Source organism: Ictidomys tridecemlineatus, chromosome 4 (assembly GCF_052094955.1).
Source record: "Ictidomys tridecemlineatus isolate mIctTri1 chromosome 4, mIctTri1.hap1, whole genome shotgun sequence".
In the NCBI taxonomy this organism is placed as follows: Eukaryota; Metazoa; Chordata; class Mammalia; order Rodentia; family Sciuridae; genus Ictidomys; species Ictidomys tridecemlineatus.
This window is the reverse complement of record NC_135480.1, coordinates 167,379,424-167,406,682: the sequence shown is the minus strand read 5'-3', so window position 1 is coordinate 167,406,682 and position 27,259 is coordinate 167,379,424. Positions and strand designations below refer to the sequence as shown.

Below are 27,259 nucleotides of genomic sequence, written 5' to 3'. Positions count from 1 at the left end.
TCTCTCTCCTCTCTCACTCTCTCTTTAAAAAAAAAAAATGAAGAATGCATAGAACTGAACAAATAATAATTATATAATGTCAATTAGCAGAAGATCTTGTTAAAATGAATACTCTGATCACCAGATCTAGTCAAGCTCAGGGTATGCTAATGCTGTTTGATTTTCAGATGCTTTTAGTAGCAAGACTGATATATGCCTAGCACATTATAGTAATTAATATTACCTGCAACAGTTTCTCATTTGTGGTTTTCATCTCTATGTACTTGACTTGTTTTTCAGGAGACATATTTCTAATAATACCATCTGCTGCTTGTTTTTCTTGTTCAACTTCTTCTTCTACACTTCTAATTTGTTTTTCTTTCCTGAAATCAAAAACGCACAATATTTCCATTACTATATTGAGGAAAAAAATCAAATAATTCCAGTTAGGTCTTAAAATTTAATAGAGTACCTAAAGATATTGAAACAGTGGCCTTCATAAACACACGCTTATTTTTACATCTTTCTCTTTTCCATCTCCAAATCCTATTTCTATATTCTTTATTTTACTTTAAAAGAAAACAGATTATTAAGTCCTTACACATATGAAGATACATTTATAACTTTTGTTGTCATACACTAGAGACAAATATAAGATAGTTAAGTTTTAGAATCATGGTTTTCTTTTCTTTTTATTTTTAGTTGTAGATGGACATAATACCTTTATTTTGTTTATTTAGTTTTTTTATGTGGTGCTGGGGATCGAATCCAGTGCCTCATGCATGCTAGGCAAGCACTCTACCACTGAGCCACAACCCCAGCCCAGAATCATGGTTTTCAAACATCCTTTAGCCACAGGAAATCTTTGAACAAATGAAAACTTGTATAGAAATCTGCCAAGTAAATCAATTCAGCTTTGACTGAATTGGTAAGTAGGGAGACCTCTAATACAATTTGATTTTTTAAAAAAGAAACCATACCTTTAGACTAACAGTAAGCTTTACTTAGTTGGGCATGGTGATAATATGCCTATAGTTCCAGTTACTTGAGGGTCTGAGACAGGAAGACTGATTGAGCCCAGAAGCTCAAGGCCAGCCTGGGCAATATAGCAAGACTCCTCATCTCTTAAAAAGCATTAGTAACAACAATGAAAATGGTTGAGCATGTAGCTCAGTGGTAGACTAACTGCCTAGCATGCTGAGTTTGATCCAGCATCATGATAAACAAGCAAATGAATATCTATAATATTATGCTTTGGGCTAGGTTGTGGCTCAGTGGTAAGGCACTTGCCTAGCATGTGTGAAGCATTGGGTTCAATTCTCAGCACCACATATAAATAAATGAATAAAATAAAGATCTGTCAACATCAAAAAAAATTTTTTTTAAATATTATGCTTTGCTTAAATTCCCTTTACCTACCAATTTAATTAAAATAGGTATCTAAATAAATTATCACTATTTTAGCATTGTAATAGTTTAATCTCCCTAGAAATATAAATGTTAAGTAACAGTGAAGTAAATTAGAGACAATAATCATCTTATCATATAATTACAAGAAATACCAGTATTGTGTGCCTTATGTGTAAACTCAATTAATAGAGTAGATAAAGTTTCTGGAAAAAAAAATAGTTGAGATAGAACCTATGTAAATACTTAAAGATTTTCATATAAAAGCCTGATTTAATGTATTTTCAGTCTCAACATCTTAAAAGTTCTAATTTGGCTTCAAACTCTGATTAATCTATCATGATTTACTGTATTTTGTTCATAGATATCAACTACAGTTTTCACAATCACCAGCTAAGCCCAGTGGATGCACAGATCCCCATATTCTTCTACTCACCACTAGCACAAATAATCTAAATTCCAAAATTTCCCAACAAACATCATTTTGAAATAACCAAATGAAAGATGAACATAATGAGACAGATAACTAATGCATTCCCTTTGAATTATAATTATAATATAACAAATGCGTTTGCTGTTATTACAATTTACATAGGTATATGAGCTCACAGAACTTCTAAGCAGAAAGTATCATCTGTTTAAATCTGTTTTATTGAGCAAGGATACAAAAGCCCAAAAGTATTAATCTTTTAGAACTAAATCATTCTAAATTTCGTAATTATTTTACTGTAGTTAGATGGGAACTAATGTTGTAGAGTTTCCCATTTTACCGACAGGAAATTATAGCATAAGGAAGGTAACTGATTTTCTGAAGGTCATATAATGGCCAACTGACAGGTCTTTTGGTAATTTGAGCACTTTGCTCCTGTTTTAACTTGGCAGTAAAACAACCTGTGAAGGTGTCATAAAAATGAGTAAATAACAAGTTGAAAGGAAATGGAATCCAAACATAGTGTTATACTTTTTCAATCTGTATCTTTCTAAACACAAAATAGCTTTAGGACTAACAAGTTACTTTAGAAACAATATATCTTTTAAAAAAATCCCTTCTTAATATCATACACTTTAAGTCACAAAGTTAAATTGTCAATTTGTCAATATTTTGATAACATTTTGAAGAGTAAGAAACATAATTGTTGCTTAGTGCAGCGAGGCTGACTTTGAATGTGCAATCATCCTGTCTCAACCCTATCTCTAAATAAAATACAAAAAAAAAATAGGGCTGGGGATGTGACTCAACCGTCGAGTGTCCATGAGTTCAACCCTGGTACCCAAAAAACAAAAAAGGTTAAGCAAGCCCCTTCCTTGTTGCACCGACAAAGTCAAAGACGACTTTAAGAAATTTTTCTTCTGGTCAATCTTTTGCTAAGGAAGTTCAGCTTTTTTTTTTTTTTAATCACTTATTCACTGGGTACAAAGGTTAAGACAAAGTGAAATCATATGACATACTTTTTTCTATGTGAGCTCCTCTGTGCCCAGCTCTAATGGTGTAAAAGAAACCGAATAAATTTCTTCAGCACACCAGTCTCAGAGACAAAAGGAACAAGTAAAGGTAAGATGATATATATTTATAGGTTTGGTTGTTGCTGAATTTTAAAAAATTAACTGTGTTAAATCTGTACAACAATCATTTCCTTTAATAAGTAATGAAAGAGCAGAAAATGTGATTATATTTTCACATGGTCTACCTCAAAAATAATATAACCCTAAAACATGACCAAGAAATCTTTCCCAAATAAAATTATGATGAAATATAAAGTAACTATTTTTCTTTGAAGAACAAAAGGTTAAGTCTATCCAATCAAATTCATAAACTTTTTATTTTGAAATATAATATCAATGGAGCATTTAACTGAAAAGCAAATGTGCAAGAGGAAAGGAACCGCTAATAGAAACTACTGAAACTGGGAAACAATTATTATCCTTACTTGTGTTTTGTTTCCTCAAGTTTTTAAATTTGCACTCATATACACAAAACAAGAACAAACAAAAATATTCTATAAAACTGGTAAGGACAGGAATAAAGTTAACCATCAATCATTACCATCTTACTCCAAATACACTGAATTCTGACACAAATAATTAAAACAGGTAATGAGAAAATTATGTATGGATTTCATTTAACCTATATAATTGTAACATCCATTTATTTCATGGCATATAGTAACACATTAATAACAAAATCCCTGAACTTGTACTTTAAACCTCATTAAGAATATGACTTCTTTTTTTAATAACTTATCATTTCCTGTCTAAAGCTCTTTTTTTTATGTGAAGTGTACATTGTAAGCTATGTAAAAGGGCTCTTAATTTTATGAAATAATTTTAAAAACTGATATTCTACTTGGTTTCTATTTTTATTAGTTCCTAAATAATCATTACATAAAACTCAAAATAATATTTCAAAATGAGAAGAAAAATTCCAAAAGAAGAAAAACAGAAAATAATTGTTTTCTTTTTAAATCAACTTTTTGAAAGTGTACATTGACTCATGAACAATTTCTTCATAATCTTCTGACTTGCCACTCTGTGGAGATGATTTCTTAAAGGCAGACAGCAATACTGCCTTTCAGTGTCGTGATGATCAATAGTCACTCTGTCTCTAAAATTTTTCCCGCTCTCAAAAGGCACATACATATGTGGCTCAGTGTATTTCATAACTTTAGATCTAATAATGCTTTAGATTTGTTGAATGTTTCCTTGTACAGAACCTTGAGCTGAGCATATGCTGTTTTTAAGTCTACAATTTATCAAGAGGAAGGAAAACATTTACTTTTTCTTTATTTGTACTAGGGATTGAACCCAGGGGTGCTTTGCCCCTGAGCTACACCCACAGCCATTTTTATTTTTTATTTTGAGACAGGGTCTTGCTAAGTTTCTTAAGGCCTTGCTAAATTGCTGAGGCTGGCCTCAAACTTGCAATCCTCCTGCTTCTACCTCCCAAGACATTGGGATTACAGATAAGTGCCACTGTGCCAGTGAAAACATTTTCTTTTCTAAGTCTTGTAATTTTATTTTTTAGCACACTAGAGAAAACAATTATTATTAAAAAGATATGTTCATGTAATTGTAGTTACTTATTCTAGATTTATCTTTGCCACAGTCCATGCAAAAGAAAATACTCAACATGTTATTTCTCATTGTTTGACTGCTTTTGCTGTATTAGGATGTCCTTTACAGATTAAAATTGGTAATGCAAAAAAAAAAAAAAAGATAACACAGCAAATAAATTTAAGACTGTCCTATTTACATTTCCATGTACGCTCACAGTCTTACCTTGCCTTCATTTTCTTCTTCACCTGCTTCTATTCCACATCAAGTCCTTAAATTCAGTTTTCTTTGTAGTCTATTTGCTTCCTTTAATCACCCCTATCTACTATATATATCTGAAAAACAGCACTTCTCCCTTACTCATCTCTCCATTCCACCAGAAACTTCAGTAAGAACTTTACCACACCACTGTAACTATCCCTAGAGATCATTAAACACACATAATATATATTTTGTAAATTTAAATTTAGGCATCTCCCTTTATGGGCAATGGACAGGAATAGTGATAGCTTAACTTATTTCTGGCTTTAAAAACGGTTCTATTATTATCTATATTTGAGTTGCATCAAATCTAGGAGGCCAAATAGCTTTTTCTAACAAATTTAACTATGCAAAGAGAGAGTAGATGGGGAATAAGATTAAATAGATCAATCAAATGAACTGAAGGCAATGAGTAAGGTGACTACAACAGACTAGCACTGAAATAATAAATTCCTATTGCTAATGAGACAACAAACTTTAGTAATTTGAAAAGAATCTTCTCATTAAGATTAGTTTTTCTAATTCCAGGTCTATTGAAATATTCTCCTGGAAGCATCTTAACTGTTACAAATGCTCTAAGAAGGCTTAAAAGACTAAACTTTAAAAGACCCCTAATGACAGATGTATTCATACCCTTTCAAATCAGAAAATTTGTTTGCAGAAGGATTTCCAGTGTCAACTTTGAGAAAACAGAATGAGAAACAAAGATCATGAATAAAATGATTAAATGGAAAGTTAATGATTTAATAAGAATAGTATTCTGCAACAAATGGCAATTTTTGGTAAAAAATAACATATGAAATGCAGCCAATAACACAACTACTGCCCAAAACTTGGAAAAAATAAATAAAAGGTTAAAAGGAGTATAAACTCACAATGACACAAATAACAGAGGGTACAATAACAATAAAACTTACAAAGCACAAAGTTAATAGATGAATAGAAATTGACTGGGAAAGCAAAATTTTCCCAAGTCAGCAAATGGAAAAACACTGAAAAGTCACTTGATTTATATTCTGCAAGAACTTTGAATGGTTCAGAAATGGCAGCACCAGGTATTCTAAAAGTAGAGGAGGGGCTAGGTTCAACTTGCTTAGTGCCTTCAAGGCTCTGGGTTCAATCATCCTACCAGCAAAACAAAACAAAAACAAAAACAAAAACCTTTGTTTTAAAAGAATCTTTTAAAAAAGTCTAAAAATAATGACATTTATGGATTCCTTAAGAAAACAGTCAAGCAAGTTCACTCTAAAATGCTAATTCCAATCAGCTTTTCAGTTCCTCACTCTTCTACATAACCTCACAACAAAATATTAACATATGAACAAAGCCTCCAAAAAACTGGGAAAGTATAGCTTGGGGACACATTCTATTTAAGGGAAAAGACAACAAAAGGCACACATACACAAAATAATAATAAAGGCAAGAAACTCAACAGATACTGCTGCAGAAAATATTGAGAGAACAAAAGTTCTTAAAATTAAAAAGAAGACAGGAAATAGCAATCTTTAACAGAATTTGAGAATAAAAATTGAGGATGCTTCAAAACCTAAGAGATGTAATATAGGAGAGTAGAAAGAAAATCATTCCAGAAGGTGCAATACATAATAAGGTAGTTCTCCATAGAGAAGCAGGACTTGGAGGAAAAAAAAAGTGATGAAGAGTATCGTCAACATTATTAATGGAAAAATTCCCCAAAATTAGAAATACAGCTTCCAGATTCAAAGTAACAATCAAGTACCCAGTTTAACTGATGAAATTAGACTCTCACAAAGACACAGAATCATGAATTCCAGAATACTGATTTTAGAAGCTTTTAGGGTTAGGAAGAGGCAAGGTACATTAAAAGGATAAATAAGTAAAATAAGGTAATAACTGAAACTCAAAAGACAATGGGGCAAGAAAATCAACATTTTCAGGAAAAATTATTTCCCATCTAGATTCAATTTCTAGCCAAAGTATATTTCAAGGTCCAAAAAAATTTTTCCATCCTATGTACTTTTTCCAGAAGTTATGAAGCACCACTGAAATGAGGTAATAAGCCAAAAAAAAAAAAAAAGGGGGGGCATTCTAGAAAAACAGGAATCCAATAAGGCAGGCAAAAGAGAATTTCTGTGATAAGGGCAGAAGTCAACAACCATGTAGAAAGAAGGCCCATTGATCAGTTTCTCTAGCTTAAAGCATGGTAGCTCATTTGTAAGCAAATGAAAGAGATTAAATATCTAAAATGCATTAACTAGAGAATTACCATGAGATAGTGTGAACATAAATTCATTTTAAAAAGAAAAAAAAACAATCTGATTAATTTAGAGTAAAAAAACCATGTAGCAATGGGAAAGTAATCCTCTTACATAGCTCAGTCACTGATAACTTATATATACTTGTGATAACATAAATGCTGAATAGCCATCTAAAATTACAAGTGACTATATTTGGAAGTCAATGATGTATTTAAGAGTAGGATAGAGAGTATTTGAAAGAAAGCTACAGATTTTCATCTCCCACAGTTAGTTATAAGCCAATGGATTAACACCAACAAATAACACCTAAAATTGAAAAATCAAGAATTAGCAATACATGAATATAATCAAGCACACATATACACATAAACATACATTCTTCTGGACTTTCTTTTTTTATATATTTAATAAAAATTTAAATGTACTTTAAAGTTTCTTTCAAAAGATCTCATGAGACAACTTAGAAAATATCATTCTCCACAGGAGCTTCTGTTAAGATCAGAGTGCAGGGATGGGGAATAGCAATGAACTTGTTTCTTATTCTATGTATTTTAAGAAAAAAGAGATTTAAAAGAAAAGAAAATCCATATGTTCTCAATAATCTTTACAGTTCTTGTCTTTACTGAGACGAAATACTCTCTCTTCTCTCAGGCCTGCAATATGAAATTCACATGCATCACAGTCTTGTTTTGGCCCTTCTCCATGCTATTATTATCGGACAAAAGCCAGACTTCTAAAATAGTAAGTTTTTATAATCAAGAGAAATGTCTAAAATATCTAAAGGCAAACACCACCACCACCACAAAATCTGATCCCTAAACTATTCTTTAGTTATTTGTATATATTCAAATCTGTGATCTGAGTCATCCTAACTTGACAAAGGTAATCTTTACTTTGTTTTTAAATTGAGTTCTTTTTTAAAAGTTGGTGAAAGGAGAAATCTGTAAATTTTCACTATAAAATCTGAGATTAGTTCCAAGATATAAAAACCACAGTTTAAAATTATAGGAGAAATTTCAACTGCAAAGACAGGCAAAACAACATTATTCCTTTGTATCTATATCCACAGAAGGAAAGCACTTCAGGTTGTGTGGCTCATTAAATTTACTCACAGATGCTCAATTTCTGATATAAGACAAAATATTTCCTTTTAAAATATGAAACTTTTAGATATTGGCCCAACAAAGCTTGAATTGGGTATTATTTTTTAATTATTTAAGAGCCCTAGCTATGTGTTGTTATCTCCACTGATTTTAAAAAATTATACATTTTAAATAATTCCCCTAGAAATGCCTACCTTGCATGTTAAAATATTAAGTTAACCAAATTATGTAATATTTCTACACATAAAACAGCAATATATCAATATTCTTTCTCTCTGTAATGATTACATTAATTACAGTTGGAAGATACCTGTATAACATACTACTAGGATTTCCCTACTTATTCTATTAGAATTTCCCTAATCTTCCCCATTTCATCATTAAAAACATTCACTTTTCCACATTATAATGCCTAAAGATGAGAGATATTTTTTCCAAAATGATTTCCTTCCAACATCAAAGTACATGAATATGAAATTTTGAGAAATTATATTATTTTTTCCTGATTAATAAAATATCTAATTTTTTTTTCTTTTTTAGGAAGTCAAATGTAATTTCACTGAAAAGGATTATTCTTTGATTCCAGTGGGTATCAATAATAATGTTACTATCCTTGATCTCAGTTATAACAAAATTACTTTGAATGTTACAGACACAAGGGTGCTACAGAAGTATTTTTTACTTACTGAGCTCTATTTGATTCAGAACAATATCACTATCTTACATAATAGTAGTTTCAGTAACCTCTCCAATCTAGAAATCTTAAATATATGTAGAAACTCCATTCATGTTATTCAACAGAATGCATTTGTAGGCCTAAATAAACTAAAACAATTACATCTCTGCCAAAACAAAATATTACAACTAAATCCTGACATGTTTATGCCGTTAAACAACCTGAAACTTCTGAATCTGCAAGGAAATTTGATAAGCTACTTTGATGTACCACAACTATTTCATCTGGAATTAATAATTTTATATGGAAATCCATGGAACTGCACTTGTAGTTTATTCAATTTGCAGAACTGGTTGAAAACATCAAATGTGATACTAGGTAAGGTATCATCATTTAATTAAAATTAAAATGTGATTAACTTTTGGCATTTTGCCCTAGAAAAATCTTTTTCATGTTTAAACAAACAACCAACAAAAAATCCAGCTGAGTGTGGTAATGCATTCCAGCAACTAGAGAAGTTTAGATAGGAGGATAGAAAGTTTGAGGCCAGTTGGGTAACTTAGTCACTGCCTAAAAATTAAAATTTAGAAAAGGATGGAAATGTGGCTCTGCAGTGGAGTACTCTTGGGTTCAATAATCAATACTGACAAGAAAAAAAGAAAGAAAAACTATCTATTGGGCTAAAGTTGTAGCATTTTGCAAGGCTCCAGAATAGATCCCAGCACTGCCAAAAAGTCAAGAAATAAAATTTCTGTTAAAGAAAAGCAGGAAAAAATATTTAAAAAGTAACTTCTGGGGATTTGGGATGTAGCTTAGTGGTGGAGTACCTGCCTTGCAAGCATGAGATCCTGGGTTTGATTGCCAGTGCTGTGCAAGAAGGAAAAAATCCCAAAAAAATCATCCCTAAAGAGTTACTCTCCATTCCCCACCTCTATAAAGAAATTTAAATGACTATAAAGAAATTTAAATGTATTGAGCTTGCAGAGACAACACATAAGACCAATTTGTTTTTCTTTAAGTACTTCCTGTTTATTATTAGATATCTTGTTGCAGAGTAGGTAAAAAAAAAAAAAAAAGGTGTCTTACTTTGTTAACTGCAAACCAAATACTGCTTGAGATCCAGATTGTAGCCACTATCATAATCATAAAATCTTTATAAACACAGACTAAAATATATAAATAGTTAATGCATTTAAAATGTATTTATAAAGTAATGGGAATGTGTATCACCCCTCATTGTGTTACTATGCAAACACATCAAGACCTCGTTATAACATCCTTAATAATGAGAGACATGTCAAAAATATAGATAAAATAATTATAAATGTTGCTAACCATTCTTATTCTCTATAATAAGCCTTAATTTATTCACTCTTATTTACCAGAAAATGAGAACATCACCATGTGTAGCTATCCACACAGCCTGACGTGCTACAGTATCAAAACAGTACCCTATATGGCTGAATGCTACTCAAAGTTTGCTTCATCTATAACTGAAGATCTTTATGTTCATTTTCAGTCCATTAGCAATTCAACTTTTAATAGTTCTTTAAACAATTTCACAAGAAATTCAGGTAATGTATTGGTTTTTAATATTAATATTGCTGGAGGTGTTAGAGCTACTAGAATTCAATGTAGGCTCTATTAGTTATCACCCAAATACCACAGTTGATTATTTCACTTATTTGAGACAAATTATAATTTTTTAATGTATGTAAATCAATACTTGTCTTGTGTGAATGAGTAGCAATACCTGCAAAGACAAGTGGGTAAGGGATGAGTATCCTTTATCCAAAATACTCAGGACCAAAGTGTTCTGAATTTTGAATTTTTTTTTAAATTTTGAAATATGTGCATATACATAATGAGATAGAAGCCAAGTGTAAATATGAAATACAATTGTTTCAAAAACACCTTATACATACATCCTAAAGATAATTTTAAACAATATTTTTAATGCACCTGTGCTTTGACTAATGTGTCACATTAGGTCAGATGTGAAATTTTCCATTTAAGGAATTTTGAGCATTTTGGATTTTCAGATTAAGGATGCCCAAACTGTAATTATTTTAGGAAAAGGTATTATTTCACCATACTATAAAATATCTTTTATTTAGTAACTTTTGTGTACCAACATTGGAGAGTAATAGGAATATTACATATTTATTTTCATCAACTTAACCAAATCTCTTTCTCTTCCATTTAAGAACATGAACCTCTTGGAAAAAGTTGGGTTTTTCTTGTTGGTGTTGTTGTCACTGCACTGATGACTTCACTCCTCATCTTAACTGCTATCAAATGCCCAATATGGTATAATTTTCTGCTTAGTTACAATCATCGTCGCCTAGAAGAGCATGAGGCAGAAACCTACGAAGATGGTTTTCCTGGAAATTCAAATTCTCTTCCACATATAGGAGACATAAACTCTGAAGACACTACAGTAATATTTGAGCAGTTACATTCATTTGTGGCAGAAGATGATGGTTTTATTGAAGATAAGTATATAGATACCCATGAACTATGTGAAGAAAATTAATTTTAAAATGTTTGATTGCTGATAAAATATCAGACCACTCACAGCTTAGATGTGGAGACTTTGATATGTAAAACATACCAAATTGGAGCTAGTAGATCTTCATCTTAATATCATATACACAAATATCATAAAAATGTTTTTCTTATTGAGCAAGGGGATCCAAATGAAGTAACTGACACTCTTAGAGCTAACAGTTACACAATTAGTTAATCTACAATGCTAACATTATTAATCTCAGCAGTACTTAGAACAAATAAAAAGGCAGCTAGTGTATTATTCATTAAATAAATGAATATATTCTTATAATAACACATATTTGTTATATAGAACATATTAAATTATACTAAAGTCCCAGTCATTAAAAAAATAAAATATTTTAGATTTATGTCATGAGTTAAAGAACAGAGAAATTCGACTACACACTAAGATTAGTTCTATGTTCACAGACTGATTTCATGGTATTGAAAAATATTTTATATTAATGCTTCCTGAATTAGTAAAACATATTTACTCAAAATTTAGTAGAAACTTAAGCACAAGGCACAGTGTTCAGGTATAATCCTTAATGATTACTACCGATTTCAATCAGAAAAAACGGCTATCACCAAATTTCATGATTGGTACAATTCAGTACCATGGTGGCTTCTCAAGTGGGCATCACAATTATTTATGAATTCTATTTATAAAAACACACATTTCTGCCTCTCTCTGGGAGATTATTCGAATGAATCTGTGCTGGGACTAAGGAATCTTTAGTAGGTCCATGGGTAGCTGATAACATGGAACAATGTTTCTCAAATTGTTTTCTAGAACACTAACCTCCAGAGAGACATTCAGAAGTATTTATAGGATAAGAAAAAGGTACATGGGCCAAGCACAGTGGCACACCTGTAATCCTGGCTACTTGGGAGGCTGAGACAAGAAGACTGTATTCAAGGTAGCCTGGGCAACTCAGCAAGACCCTTTGTCAAAATAAAATTTTAAAAAATGGCTGGGTCGGGGGTGGTGCACACCTGTTATTCCAGCAGTTCAGAAGACAGAGGCAGGAGGATCACAAGTTCACTGAAAGCCTCAGCAATTTAGTGAGGTCCTAAGCAACTTAGCAAAAAATCCGTCTCAAAATAAAAAATAAAACGAGGTGGGGATGAGGCTTAGTGGTTAAGCACCCCTGGGTTCAATCTCTGTACCAAATAAATAAAAAATTAAAAATAATTGGGATACATACAGCTCAGTAGTAGAGCACTTGCTTAGCATGGATGATGTCCTGGGTTCAATCCCCTTTGTGTATATATCTGTCTGTCTTTCTCTCTCTCTCTCTCTCACACACACACAAAAATAAATAAATAAATATAAAAAGAAAAGAGAAAATTTAAAGGGTCAAATTACTATAGAAAACACTGTGTTTAAAGAAAGTGAAACAAGATCCCTTGATATATAATATAGAACTTATCTGAGACTTTACTAAGCTAAACTGCTTTCTCATTATTCAAGAGAAACATATTAAGAATTTTTCAAATTTATTTACTTGATACAACTACTAAGAGCTCATAGCACAATAATAGTCCAAAGAACATACTCTGTAAAACACTAGCCCTAAGACTGTAAAGGAATAGTTCATCTAAAGTCATTATTGTCAATTCCCTTATAATCAACCGGCTGCAAATATAATTTTAACAACTCATTGATGCTAACTAATGTTAAAAACTGTAGTAAAATCTGTAATTTTAATATTCCACACATAGAAATTAGTGTATTTATCTGTTATCTTAACCGATAAAGATCTCTGAAACATTGAAATATACTTATGGATAAAATGTGGATTTTCCTCATCATAATAAATGCAACGCGAAAGCTGTGGATGAACAGGGTTATTTATATGCTGAAAGAGCTAGGAGATGGGTACATAAAGGTATACTATTTTTGTGTATGTTCAAATTTCTCTATAATAAAGTTTTTTAAATGTGTATGTACTTGATAATTCCTTAGAAAAAAGAGACTACAAATGTACATCTTGTCATGATCTGTAAAATAGTCATTTTAAAAGCTATATACATATCAAATTCTACTTTGAGGAAAATATCTACTCTGGGGAAATAAAATCTGTTTATGATGATATATCCTCTGAAATAGAAGAACTGATCCAAGTTTATAATACATATTTGCTTGTGTTTATAGAAGCATATTTTCAATAAAAAATATGAACATTTTGTCTAATATATGTTATCCATTGCTTTAAACTTCAATTTTAAGAATGAGATAATTACAGGGATACAACGCATCTTTTTCCTAAATAAGCCATCATTCTATCTTATCTTTGCTAACTATAAGGTGCAATTATTAATATTTGAGAAACATAATAAAATAAAATATAATTACAAATGAACAAAGGTTGTATCTAATCTCTAAAATCCAAGAACCTTTTATCATTATATTTTACGTATTCAATAAATATCTAACTAAATAAAGAAAATTAAATGGGTGTAAAATTATAGTTACATATGTTTTAAAGAACAAATGATTTCGACTAATCCCAAACTAGGAAATGTAGACACTAGAATTAGAAGAGAATCATTAGTTTAAGCATGTACAAGAATAACCGGCTTATTATGGATAGGTTTCCCATAATGAACCAGATTTTCATGCCACACTAAATGATGGTACAAATAGGAAATCTGCCATTTCCTGGTCTCTCTGAATGTGCAGAGTCAAGGTAGATTCTTAGGTTATTGAGATGTTTTACATCTTGTTAACACAAGAAATAAATATATCCTCAGTGCATATGAAAGTAAACTTCATATAAATAGATTTTCCTTTAATTTAAATTTCTGCTTAAAAGAGAAAAGAATCTATTTTACTTTAACCTTAAATGCAAACTGTAAATATAATTTTGAAACTGGTGACTCTCAGGACAAATTATGATATTTAAAATTTTTTTCTTTAATCAAATGAACCAAACACATAAAAACTGTGGTATTTTTAAACTTAAATCTGGGAATATATTTCCGGATAGAAATCTGCAAAACATTTAGTTATAATATTGATATATCTGACTGAGGTATTATATAACTTTTCAGATAATGGGATAAATGGGGACTCAAATGTTCTAAATTCTTTAAGGTTTTTATATTTTTTTAAGTTTTTTTTTTTTTGTAAACTTAGGATAAATATTTGATAAATGGTTTCAAACCAGGGTAACAGATAGAGGGAGAGAAGCAAAAAAAAAAAAAAAGAGGGAGGGAGGAAGATTTCAAGTAAGAATTTGGTTTCCAAAAAATAGGTCTTTGTGTAAGAAAAGAAACTGCCAATATTTTCAATTTCTTAGAAAGCACTTTACAAGCCAGGTAAAGTGGTACAAGCCTATAATCCCAGAGGCAAATGAGGCTGAAAAAGGAGGATCACAAGTTCAAAGCCAGGCTCAACAACTTAGCAAGACCCTAAGCAACTTAACAAGACCCTGTTTCCAATAAAAATAAAAAGGGCTGGGATGTGGCTTGGTAGTTAAATGTTCCTGGGTTCAATCCCTGATACGAAATAAATAAATAAATAGCTATCAAATAGATAAATAAATAGCTATCAGGACTGGGGATGTGGCTCACTGGTTAAGCATCCCTGGGTTCAATCTCTAGTACAAAAAAAAAAGTACTTCACAACAAAGCACTTCACAATAGCATCAAGTGATAGGAGAAAAAGAAACTTTTGTTTTAATCAATAAAAAAATTATAGTTACCTTTCAAATGTTTTATTACTGTATTTCAGTATTCTGTCATGAAATATTTACTGTTTATGTAGAAGTAACATGACAGTGTATTTGTTATTACTGAATTTCATGATTTTTGTTAGTAATTATCCTTGCTCTCAAACAGATTTATATTAATACATTTTGGGTCCAGAATAAGTTTATATGTGTGTTTATACAAAAATAGATCATCTTTTATGTTTGTGCTGTAATATAAAGTATCTAATTAGGGCCCAAAATTTCATGAAAAATAATTACATCATGTCTACTCATTATCTTTGTATGTGTTACTGTCACTGTCACAGTTAATAACAAAGTCAAAGCTAGCTAGTAATTTAGTCTTTAGATAGGTTATAAAGACACAGATAACCTACAAATATAATATAGAATACTAATATAATTATCAACAATGCTAATAAAAATTTAAATAGTCTACTAATGAATTTTTAGTTGAACTGGGGTTAAATATCATAATCTAATTAATATTCTAGGTTAAAATTATAAATGGAAGATATAACATTCTTATCTCAAATTCTAGGTTCTTAGAAGCAGAAATTATTTATATATAATCTATACAGTCATTTTCTTCATACAGAAGTTTGTAATTTAGTGGTAAATGAAGATAACATGTACAAAAATAAACTTCCATTGCAAATATTTATTTTTAATTTAAAAAGGCAATAGAAAAAAAGTTAAAACTTCTATAAGGAAATAAATAACTCACTAGTTAAACTACATAGTAAACTCATTTATAAATATGATTTTTAAATAGAATAAACTTACGCTTGTCTTTCAGTAAATATGATATCCATACTTTGTGTTTCTCGATCATTTTGAGCTTTAAGCTGAAGAAATAGTTAACACAGAGAAGTTAGTTATAAAAATGTAACCATTAAACTGAATACTTTCTTTAAAGGTTATTCTGGTTATGAACTAAATACAGATTATAATAATAATCCTAATGCCACAAAGATCCAGAAAAAAACTACAGTAATTGTTTCATTTAACAAAGAACACCATGAGATAAAAAGAAAGAGCTGTTTTCCTAAGCATCATAATCTCATGCCAAAAATATTCACTGTTCTTCAGTGATCTGTTAAATAATCCAATGTAACCTTCATTTATAAAAACAACATCTTAAGAATTTACTGGTTTTCAATAAACGTATAATTAATAATGTGAAGAATTTAGAACCAGCATGGGTTTTTTGTCTCACATCACTCAGTATTTACATGAGTACTCCTAGTTGACACGACCTGTGCAAATCTAGAATAGAATTTGGACATATCCCAAATAACTGACAATGCACATGAAGAAGTTCTTACTTTTTATTTCTAGCACAGTTTTTAATATGTGAATTATTCTGTATCCTAAACATAATCTACTAAATTATCATGGTTTTAGAATCTTAAATTTAGAAGAGTCATTTTATAAACTATGTTTTTACTGAATAGTTTCTGGTCATGTAAATAAATTATAAGCTATATAAGTTATGAACTTTATGTTATTTTCTTTCTAATGTTTATAATCAAAATAGGCTAGTTATGAACATTTCATTGTTTTCTACCAAATAGTTAATCTAAATAAAATTCTTATTTACCAATCAATGGTCAGAACATCTGGCATCATATCTACTCATTTTTTCCCCCTTAAAACTATAAAAAGATATCATTTATCTCTACTGAGTACTCAACTCCACTTATACAAAAATTAAAACTGAAGTATTTTTAACTAATCTATAAACAAGCAATATAGAAGACATTCTAAGGTTGAGTACAAGGCCAATTCAAACAGAGCCTTGTGGACAGACAGTGAAGCATCTATTTGGAGGAGCCACTCAAGAGGAGGAATTTAAAAAGAGCAACTAAGGGGGTTCATCTATAACAGTGATATTTAGAATCAAAGTAATGTCCATCTCTAAGGCCTAAAAGATTTTACCAAACTATTTCTAGATATAAATGCTTTATTTTGAGGATACTATTTTTATAAATCTATTGTTTATATTTATGAATTCTCTTACCATGTTGTAATCATTCATTACTTCTTCCATTTCAGTATTGGTATTAAGTTTATCTACCAACTAAAAAAAAAACACAAAAAACCGACATTCTGTTAGTCTTAATCTTTCTGTCTGTTCAGAGCAGACAAAGCTTAATTAACTTCACTAATGAGTATTCTATTTACCTACCATACTTGAAAGCACTTATCTTTGAAGATGGCATATTGAGCCTAAACTAAATAAATACTTGAAAGCATCTTATCTTTGAAGATAAAAACAAATATTGAGCGCTAAATAAATAAATATACTTTACTTTTTGGCCAAATGCATTTGGCCAAAAAGTAAACTACATTTTAGTGTGGAAAAATAGGTAATAATGAAATATTCTTCCTGCAACTCGTACCTTAAACAGCTTTGTCTGCTCTGAACAGACAGAAAGATTAGAAAAGACTAAAGTTTACCAGATTCATCACTCTCTTACTTTTTTCCTAGGAGAGAACGTTAACAGGTTTTCAAATTTACACTACTGAAAAACAGCTTTCTTTTTAAAAAAATTTTAAAAAAAATCAACAAAGGAATCCATAGACAACACAATAGTAAGCCTACTTCAAAAAGTTAGGCAATAGTAAGCCTACTTCAAAAAGTTAGGCAATGATATTAATAGCTAGCACAAAGTATTTGTGCCAAATACTGTTACATGTACTAACTTATTTAGTTTTTTTAGTATTACTCTATGAAGTAAATACTATTGTCCACATTTTACAGAAAAATTTAGGAAGTACTGGAACCAGACAGGAAATCAAATTATTTAAACACTAAAAGCAAACAGTGTAAGTGTAATTGATGACAAAAGATTAATAGGATATATATCAGTATACATCACATTTTCTCATTTGTTATACATATAAGTGCTAGTAAGACTTAGTATTTATTAAATGCTAACTATAGGTTAGACACCTAGTTAAGTGCTTTCTATTTATTGGATATTAGCTCATTAAACCTATAAACAGCATATTTTATACATTATTAAGATCTTTCTTTTGTTTTTGGTGAGACAAGGGATTGAACCCACAGGAGCTTTACTACTAAGTTACATGACCAGCCCTTTTAATTTTGAGATAGGGTGTCTTGCTAAATGGATGAGGTTGGCTTAAATTTTGTGATCCTTCTGCTTTTCATGAGTTGGGGGATTACAGATAGGTGTTCACCACTATGCCCAGCTTATTAAGTAACTTATCAAGGACCCCACCCGGCTCACAGGTCTGATTGAGTCATTGATGTTTTCACACCAGCCTACTTGGAATGACTGCCAACAACTCCTAGGGACTCTCTTCATGACAGAGGAACAAAAAAGAATCCTCCTGGAAGCAAGAAAAAAAATATCCTCGGACCAGATGGGCAACCGACACAACTTCCCCTTGAACCGACCTAACTGGGACCCCAACACCTTGGAAGGTAGGGAACATCTGTCCACTTACCGCCGGTCTCTAATAGCGGGTCTCCAAGCAGCCGCTAGACGGCCAACTAATTTGACAAAGGTAAGAGAGATTATTCAAGGGCCTAATGAATCACCCTCTATGTTTCTGGAGAGAATTATGGAGGCATATAGGAGATATACTCCTTTTGATCCTCAGGTGGAGGATCAAAAGGCATCTGTCACGATGGCCTTTATTAGACAAGCTGCCCTGGATATTAAAAAAAAGTTACAATGCTTAGATGGATTACAAGATATGACTTTTGAGAGATTTAGTCAGAGAAGCCGAGAAAATATACTATAAGAGAGAAACTGAGGAAGAGAAGGAACAAAGGAGGGAGAAAGAAAGGGAGCAAAAGGAAGATGAAAGAAGCAAAAGACAGACTGAGGCATTGACTAAGGTCCTGGTCACAACAACAAATAGGCCAGAAGTTAGGAGACAGGGAGACAGAAAGGGATACCTGGGCCCACGCCAGAAGCCGCATCTGGCCTCAGATCAATGTGCCTACTGTAGAGAAAAAGGACACTGGGTCAAAGAGTGCCCTAGAAAGAAACAGCCACGCCAACCAGCCATTCTAACTTTGGAAGATGACTAGGAAAGTCAGGGCTCAAATCCCCTCCCCGAGCTCAGGGTAACTTTTGAAGTGGAGGGGACCCCAGTAAACTTTGAAGTGGATACAGGGGCAATATACTCAGCCCTTAAGGCCCCATTGGGCCCTCTATCAACTAAAAGGTCTCTAGTTCAAGGGGCTAATGGCAGTAAATATTGGGCTTGGACAACTAAGAGGACCATGGACCTGGGAAAAAGAAAAATCCATCATTCCTTCCTAATGATCCCAGAATGCCTAGCCCCATTGATGGGCAGAAATCTGCTCACCAAACTCCGGGCCAAAATAACTTTTAACCCTGAAGGCCCCCAAATGAAATTTCTAAATCCTTCAATAAAAACTCCTATAGTCATGGCTTTAACTATGTCAGTAGAAGATAAACATCAACTCTTCATACCCCCCAAGACTGATCAAACAGACAAGCTATCTCAGAAATGGATAACAGATTACCCAGATGCCTGGACAAAAACTGCTAGGTTAAACCTAGCCGTAAAACAACCTCCAATAATAGTGGAGTTAAAAACCTCAGCCTCTCCAATTAATATTAAACAATATCCTCTGAGCAAAGAAGCTAAAGATGGGATAAGGCCCCATATTCAGAAATATCTGGCCTTAGGGGTCCTAAGGCCCTGTCAATCGGCCTGGAACACTCCCCTGCCACCAGTAAAAAAGCCAGGAACCGGGGACTATCGCCCCATTCAAGACCTAAGAGAGATCAACAACAGAGTGCAGGACATTCACCCCACAGTACCTAATCTGTACAATCTGCTTAGCACCCTTAACCCCAAGCGAAAATGGTATACTGTCCTGGACTTAAAAGATGCTTTCTTTTGCTTGCCTCTGCATAAAGATAGTCAATTGCTGTTGGCTTTCAAATGGGTAAACCCAGAAACTGGAACATCTGATCAACTAACTTGGACCAGACTCCCACAGGGGTTCAAAAACTCCCCCACTCTTTTTGATGAAGCCCTCCACAGAGATCTCAACAACTTCACAACTATACACTCTGAAGTCACCCTGCTTCAATATATGGATGATCTGCTACTGACAGCCGATACCAAAGAAAACTGTGAGTCTGGGACCCAAGCACTATTACCCGAGCTTGCTCAACTCGGGTATAGAGCTTCTGCCAAAAAGGCCCAAATTTGCCAGCAAGAAGTAATCTTCCTGGACTATTCCCTTAGGGGCAATAAACGATGGCTCACTGAGCCCAGAAAACAAACCGTTGTGCAGATACCACCCCCATCTAACAAGAGGGCAAATGAAGAAACTAAATTGGCAGCCCTAAATGGAAAAACCATGTTAACACTTTCCACACCGGGGGAACATAAGGACACTAACACTGAACTCCTCGACTTTACTGAGCCTAGCCTGCAATTTAAAGCCCTACACTACATTAAAAATGTACATCAACTCACTCACCTTGGTTCCTGAAGGATCAAGAACAGAGTTTTCCACTAACCGGCTCACAGCGAAAGGAAATAGCTGAACGGGTAACAAAAGCCTGTCGGGTCTGTTAATTGGTTAATGCTTACCCCTTGAACCAAACCAGGACAATTTTGGGAAATGGACTTTACTGAAATTAAGCCAGCAAGGTATGGACTTAAATATCTCCTAATCTTTGTAGATACATTTTCAGGATGGATTGAAGCCTTCCCCGCAAAAAAAGAAACGGCACAAATGGTGGTCAAGAAAATCCTAGAAGATATTTTTCCAAGATACGGCCTGCCTAAGGTAATAGGGTCTGATAATGGACCGGCGTTCGTAGCCCAGGTAAATCAAGGGTTAACCAGGACCCTGGGGATTAATTGGAGGTTACATTGTGCTTATAGACCCCAGAGCTCAGGACAAATAGAAAGAATAAATAGAACCATTAGAGACCTTGACAAAATTAAGCTTGGAGACAGGCATAAAAGATTGGACTATGCTCCTGCCTTATGCACTGTTTCATGCAAGAAATATTCCCTCTGTTTCTTTGTGTAACCTTACCCCCTATGAAATTCTCTATGATGCCCCTCCTCCAATAAGGGACCTGACCCCAACTCTAAGACCTAACGATTCCTTTCACACCCCCTTGCTTGACAGACTTAAAGCTTTTGAAAAAACTCAGTGATACCTGTGGAAACAGCTGGCCACTGCCTACCAACCTGGGGACAAAGGAACTCCACACCGATATCAAGTGGGAAACTTCATCTATGTAAGATGACATCAGCCCTTTTAATTTTGAGATAGGGTGTCTTGCTAAATGGATGAGATTGGCTTAAATTTTGTGATCCTTCTGCTTTAGTCTCATGAGTTGGGGGGATTACAGATAGGTGTTCACCACTATGCCCAGCTTATTAAGTAACTTATCAAATACATTTTGGCATAACTAATAATTACTTTTATATATTGTCATCCCCAACTTATAAGAATATTCTTTCATATTTAGAATACAATAACATTTACTAAAGAAAATATTACTGAACATGAGATGTTACAAAATGTTTGTTATGGATTGTGTGGTTCTGAAAATTTAAGATTTAAAATATGCTACAATCAGCAAAATTTTATTGATAAGCAAAATATAACAATATAGATATATCATAATTTATGTAATCATTTTTAATAGGAGTAGTGAGATAAAAGTTTATTATTTTCTTTAAATCTGGACCCCTCTGCTGTATAATGTTCCGAAGAGTCAGAATAAAGAAAATTCTCACAATGAAAATTTTCATGGAAGCAACAACACCCAAAGACTTGAGGCAGTTATCAGTAGTTCTAAAGCAACTGTTTTTTCTTGAAGTTTACATTGGAAAGGATCCTTGGTGGAAATATTTTATGTTACATACTCTATTTGACAGAATGTACACACAATAAAACATACATATGGAAGTAATTAGTGTGCTAAATAATTAAATTTTAAAAATTTCATGATGGCAAAATTCCATAAAAGGGTAAAGGTGTTTTCAAAGCAGTGGCATTGATGGTACCCAGTAAATTCTAGCTATTAAATTATTATTTCAGTATTGTTATAGAAAGAAATGCATGTGTGTTTGTGTACTCATAAATTAATGTGTTTTAAAACATATTAGAAGAATACATATCAATCTGGTAAGCCAAATAATTTCTGATGAGGAAAATGAAGGAGAGAAGAAAGGGGCACTTTATTCTCTACATATTTTATAGATTGAATCTTTCACAGTAACTATATATTCATGTATTCTTAAGCTGTAAAAAAAAATGAAAATATTCAAAGCAAATTCTCTCAGAAAAGAGCAAATACCATGTTGTAGTCTGCTAGTTGTCCTTGAAACTCTTTGATTTCAACAGCTAAAGTCTCTGCCCTGAAAGCATAAAATAAATACATTCATGTAAACATTATGGATAACTACTAATTCTTATTCTATGGATATGTAATATTGAATGAATACTAAATTAATACCTATTCAGTAGTAAGAGTACATAAAAATATCTTTCATATTTTAACTGCAAAGTTACTTACCTCTTTTCATATGACAAATACACTGAATTCTCTTGATTATGCATTTCTATTTCTTTCTGAAGTTTATTTATTTCAGTTGTAAGTTCACTTATTTTACTTCTGTAAAGAAAGAAGAACGTCAGCCATACTTCTAATCTAGAAAAGGCTTCCTAGTTACAAAATTCATATATATATTTGTAGATTGTCTATAGTTACAACTAATGAATAATTCTATTTCCAACATGATCAAGGTTGGAATTTTCATTTGTATTCATAAGATAAAACCACAAAAGATGTATTTGGAACTTAATTGCCAATGACATAACTAACTACTTTCCTGAAATGGATTACAGTTCAAAAATAGTAATAGAATATACCCTCATGTTTTTGTGCTATCCACAGTGTAACAGATACAGTCATGATAGATTATTTCCTCAGCTCTATAAATATTGTATCCATCACTTTTGTAAGTCTAGATAATTAATAAAACCAATTAAGTCCTAAAAAAGACTTTCCAGTTCAACAAAACAAACTTTTCATAAATATGCAATAATATAAATAGTGTGAAATTCCCTAAGAAAAAAAGTTTCAATGGTTTATTTGAATAAGAATAAGGACTATCTCATCTAATTCTACTCAACTGATAAGAAACTGACATAGTTTCTCTAATTATTAAGAAAGGTCAAAAAGGAAGAGAATTGAAGCCTAGTCAAACAGATATAGATTCCTGTCATTCTTAAAACTGCTACATTTTCAATAGTGGCATTACTGACATTTTAGGACAGTGATTGATAACTTTGTGGTAGAGGGCTATCTTATGCACTACAGTATGTATAGAAACATCCCTGGTCTCGATGCCAGCAGTAAAAAAACCCCAATTGTGACAACCAGAAATGTGTATAAAAATTGCCAAATATGGGCTGGGGCTGTAGCTCAGTGGCAGAGCACTTACTTAGCATGTGTGAGGGACTGGGTTTGATCCTTAGCACCGCATTAAAAAAAAATAAACAAAATGCTTTCCATCTACAACTATAAAAAAAATTTTAAATTGCCAAATATTTACTAATGGAATCAAGCCAGTTGAAAACTAATGCTCTAGAAAAACAATTATACTAACATAAATATTCTTTGATGCAGAAACACAAAACCTAAAAGGAGGCAATGCAATAACCAGGCATTGTTTTATTTTTTTTTTCTTTTGATTATTATGTCATTGAATATCAGAGACATTATACATCATCTCACAGACTTACTGTCTTTGTTATTAATCTTAGTTTTAAGGAAAGATGGCCTCCTAGGAATTTGAGAATCAAAATGATCCTCCAGGTAATTAAGAAACAAAAGAATCAAGAACTAAGAAAGTAAACAAGGCTTTTAAGGCATGATAGAAGAATGGATTAAATTAAATGGAAATAAGAGAGAAAGAAGATACAGATGAGGAGCCAATAAGAAAATAAAGTAAAATTGGAAAATGTAGATAGAACAATAGGAAATCCAAGCATATGGTAGGTAGAAAATGACCAAAAGTTCTCAATTTGGAGCTAGACATTTGACAAGTTCTTAATTTAGTGCTTCACACTTAAGTGACATATGACAAAACTTATGGATTAATTAAAATTAGGTCATATTTGTAGTAACTTACCAAACATATATTTATCTAAAACCCTCTACTGATTAGGGTGTCACAAAAAAAGTATACAGATTTTTCCTTTTTTTTTTTTTGGTGGTGCTGGGGATTGAACCCAGGGTCTTGTGCATGTGAAGCAAGCACTCTACCAATTGAGCTATACCCCAGCCCTCCATAGATTTTTCCTTTTTTATTAGGTATAACAGGTGACACAATAACACAAATGTTATGTATCAGTATTTGTGTTATACAATAACACAAATGTTATGTATCAGAATACCAAAAAGTTTAGAATATTATGTTTATGTTCAGATGAAAACAGTAAACGTTATGATATGGTTTGAATGTGCATGTCCCCAAATCAATAGTATTAAGAAGTGAAGCTTCAGAGCTGATTAGGCCAGAAAGGCTCTTCCCTCATAAATAAGATTAGGTAGTATATTATGAAAGGGCTGGAGGGAAGTGGTAGGCCCTGTTTTGCTCTTTAATTATGTGAAAGAGAGAGGACACCTAGATTGTGCTATCTATTGAACCAGGCCCTTATCAAACACTGATCCTACCAGTACACTGATCCTAGACTTCCTAATGTCCAGAACTAAGAGAAATAAATTTACATAATTATTAAATCACCCAACTTCAGGCATTTTGTTATAGAAGTACAAACAGACTGAGACAAAATATATAGCTCACATATATGCAAATACATAAAATTTTATATCTCAGTCTAATTCTATTATTGTATATATTTTACAGAATAGCCAAATAAACCAGAAATTGATAAACTACAAAATAATTCTTAAGCATCAACAGATACCTAATTATTATGATAAGAACCATAGATAAAACTTCATGATCACTCATAGAAAGACATGTTTAATTAACATACCTAAGGAGTCCGAGATAATAAGATTTGTCTAAAATTTGCCTCTGGGGACCTGAAAAAATGTTTAAATGTTAGTGTCCAGTCTCAAAATGCCAGCAAAATAGCAAAAATCCAAAGCAAAACCAGAATTATACATCATAATTCTCAGACAGCTTTCATTACTGCCATCAAACATTAAGAAAAGAGAACTAGTATCTTAAAGTCATGATATTTTAAAAAGACCACAAAGATGGAATGAGGTGAGACTATTAAGATAGTAGATTCATAGTACAGGCTAGCTAAATGGAAACTAGGCATAAGGGAGCCTAAAAAAAGAAGTTTCTCTGACAACAAAATATAGTAGGACTGTCCAATTAAGAGTAGCTACATGGAACTACTGAGCACTTGAAAAATGGCTGGTGCTACTAAAGAAATTAATTTTTATTTTACTTAATTTTGAGTATTACAAATGACTATTAGATATTGGAGACTTTAGATATTCCTAAATGTGACTAAGAGACAACAATTTTCCGAATTTCTCTTAGGAGACTTTTAAAAACATTATGTTAGCTGGGTGTGGTAATGCACGCCTGTAATCCTAGCAACTCAGGAGTCCGAAGCAAGATGATGGAGAGTTCAAAGCCTTGAATATACTTCAAAGCCTCAGCAACTTAGCGAGGCTCAAAGCAACTTAGTGAGATCCTATCTCTAATAAAATATAAAAAAGAGGTGGAGACGTTGCTCAGTGGTTAAGTGCCCCTGGGCTCAATCCCTGGTACCTGGTACCTAAATAAATAAATAAATACATGCTATTATATTTCAGTTGAATGAAGAAAGTATTCCTAGGGGTTTGGGGCATAGCTCAGGGGTAGAGTATTTGCCTAGCCAAGTTCAGGGATCTGGGTTTGATCTCCAGGCATGGCAAACAAAACAATAACAAACAAGCCCAAAAAAGTATTTCTAGGTTAAATGTCCTAAATTTTATAAGGGATGAAATGCCTTGCAAGTGTGAGAAGTAAAGTCTAGAAAGTACTGCCTGTAATGTCTGTTCCTAGTAGAAAGGAAAAATGTCTTGTAATAACTGGAAATGGGACTTAGAATAAGAAAGAACAAAAGTCACAGCAGATAATGGTGCATAGTGGTAACAATCTGAACTCTCATGTAAGGCTTTGAAGTATATTCATAGAAACTGACCATTTTAAATGACACTTGGTTTATTTTGAAGGAAGTTTATATAAGATAAATATCTGACATATTCTCTAGAAAATTTAAGTATATTTCTATCTTTAATGTTTTTTGATAAGTAACATTAAACATTTAAAAATTACTTTGAATACATTTTAAAGATTAGTTGAAAGAATATATAATTTTGCTTCATTTTTATAGTATTGATAATTACTAAAAATCATGACATATTATTATAAAAAGTACAGTCATCTCAAGTCTATTGTAGGGGATTGATTCTAGGACCCCTTGTATAGACACCCAAATCCAGGAATTCTCAAGTCTCTTATACAAGATGACCTAATATTTGCATATAACCTGTGTGTATCATTGCATGTAGTTTAAATCATCTCTAAATTACTTATAGTATCTAATATAATGTAAATGCCATAGAAATAGTTGTTGCACTATATTGTTTAGGGACTAATGACAAGAATAGCCTGTATGTATTGAGTACAGATGCAGCTTTTTTCAATTATTTTTGATCTGTGGTTGACTGAATCTGCAGATGTAAAGCACTGAATAATAAGGGTCAATTGTACTATGTATCTTAAAATTAATTTTGTAATAGCAGAATATCTTCTTTCCTGATAAACCATTTGTCACAATAAAGAACATAATGATTTTTTTTTTTTTTTTTTGCTGGTAGTTGAACCTAGGGCTTCCATAGGCTAGGTTAAGTACCCTTTATTGAGCTGCATCCCCAGCCATTTGTCAAAATTAAAGAAAAGAACTTTTCACACACACAAAAAAAGTTTACCAAGGTTTGTTTATATATACCACATACACAATATGCATTCATTTTTCTAATGATTTTCTAAATAGATGCATAATGAGAGATTTAGAAGAGATTTATTTGCTAGACTTAGTTCCTTATTTAAGAATTAGAATGGAGCCAGAGTGGTAGCACATGCCTGTAATCCCAGCGGCTTGGGAGGCTGAGGCAATAGGATTGAGACTTCAAAGCCAGCCTCAGCAAAAACGAGGCACTAAACAACTCAGTAAGACTCTGTCTC

The 27,259-nt window shown here is 32.3% G+C and overlaps 2 protein-coding genes across 2 annotated transcripts in view; one reads left to right on the top strand and one right to left on the bottom strand.

The window, feature by feature from the left end:
* Ift74 (intraflagellar transport 74) overlaps window positions 1-27,259 on the bottom strand; it is a 71,732-nt gene that overhangs the window by 36,800 nt on the left and 7,673 nt on the right. Inside the window, exons 4-9 of the mRNA XM_005334189.5 lie at window positions 25,044-25,092; window positions 22,552-22,650; window positions 22,333-22,393; window positions 17,007-17,066; window positions 15,770-15,831; window positions 224-362 (exon numbers count right to left, since the gene is read on the bottom strand). Coding sequence (XP_005334246.1) covers window positions 224-362; window positions 15,770-15,831; window positions 17,007-17,066; window positions 22,333-22,393; window positions 22,552-22,650; window positions 25,044-25,092 — 470 coding nt within the window. The remainder of the gene's footprint in view (window positions 1-223; window positions 363-15,769; window positions 15,832-17,006; window positions 17,067-22,332; window positions 22,394-22,551; window positions 22,651-25,043; window positions 25,093-27,259) is intronic.
* Lrrc19 (leucine rich repeat containing 19) lies at window positions 2,782-13,464 on the top strand. Its single transcript, XM_005334188.5, has 5 exons — window positions 2,782-2,938; window positions 7,587-7,676; window positions 8,579-9,092; window positions 10,100-10,288; window positions 10,922-13,464. Exons 2-5 carry the CDS (start codon window positions 7,596-7,598, stop codon window positions 11,248-11,250), a joined length of 1,113 nt encoding a protein of 370 aa, XP_005334245.1. The 5' UTR covers window positions 2,782-2,938; window positions 7,587-7,595; the 3' UTR covers window positions 11,251-13,464.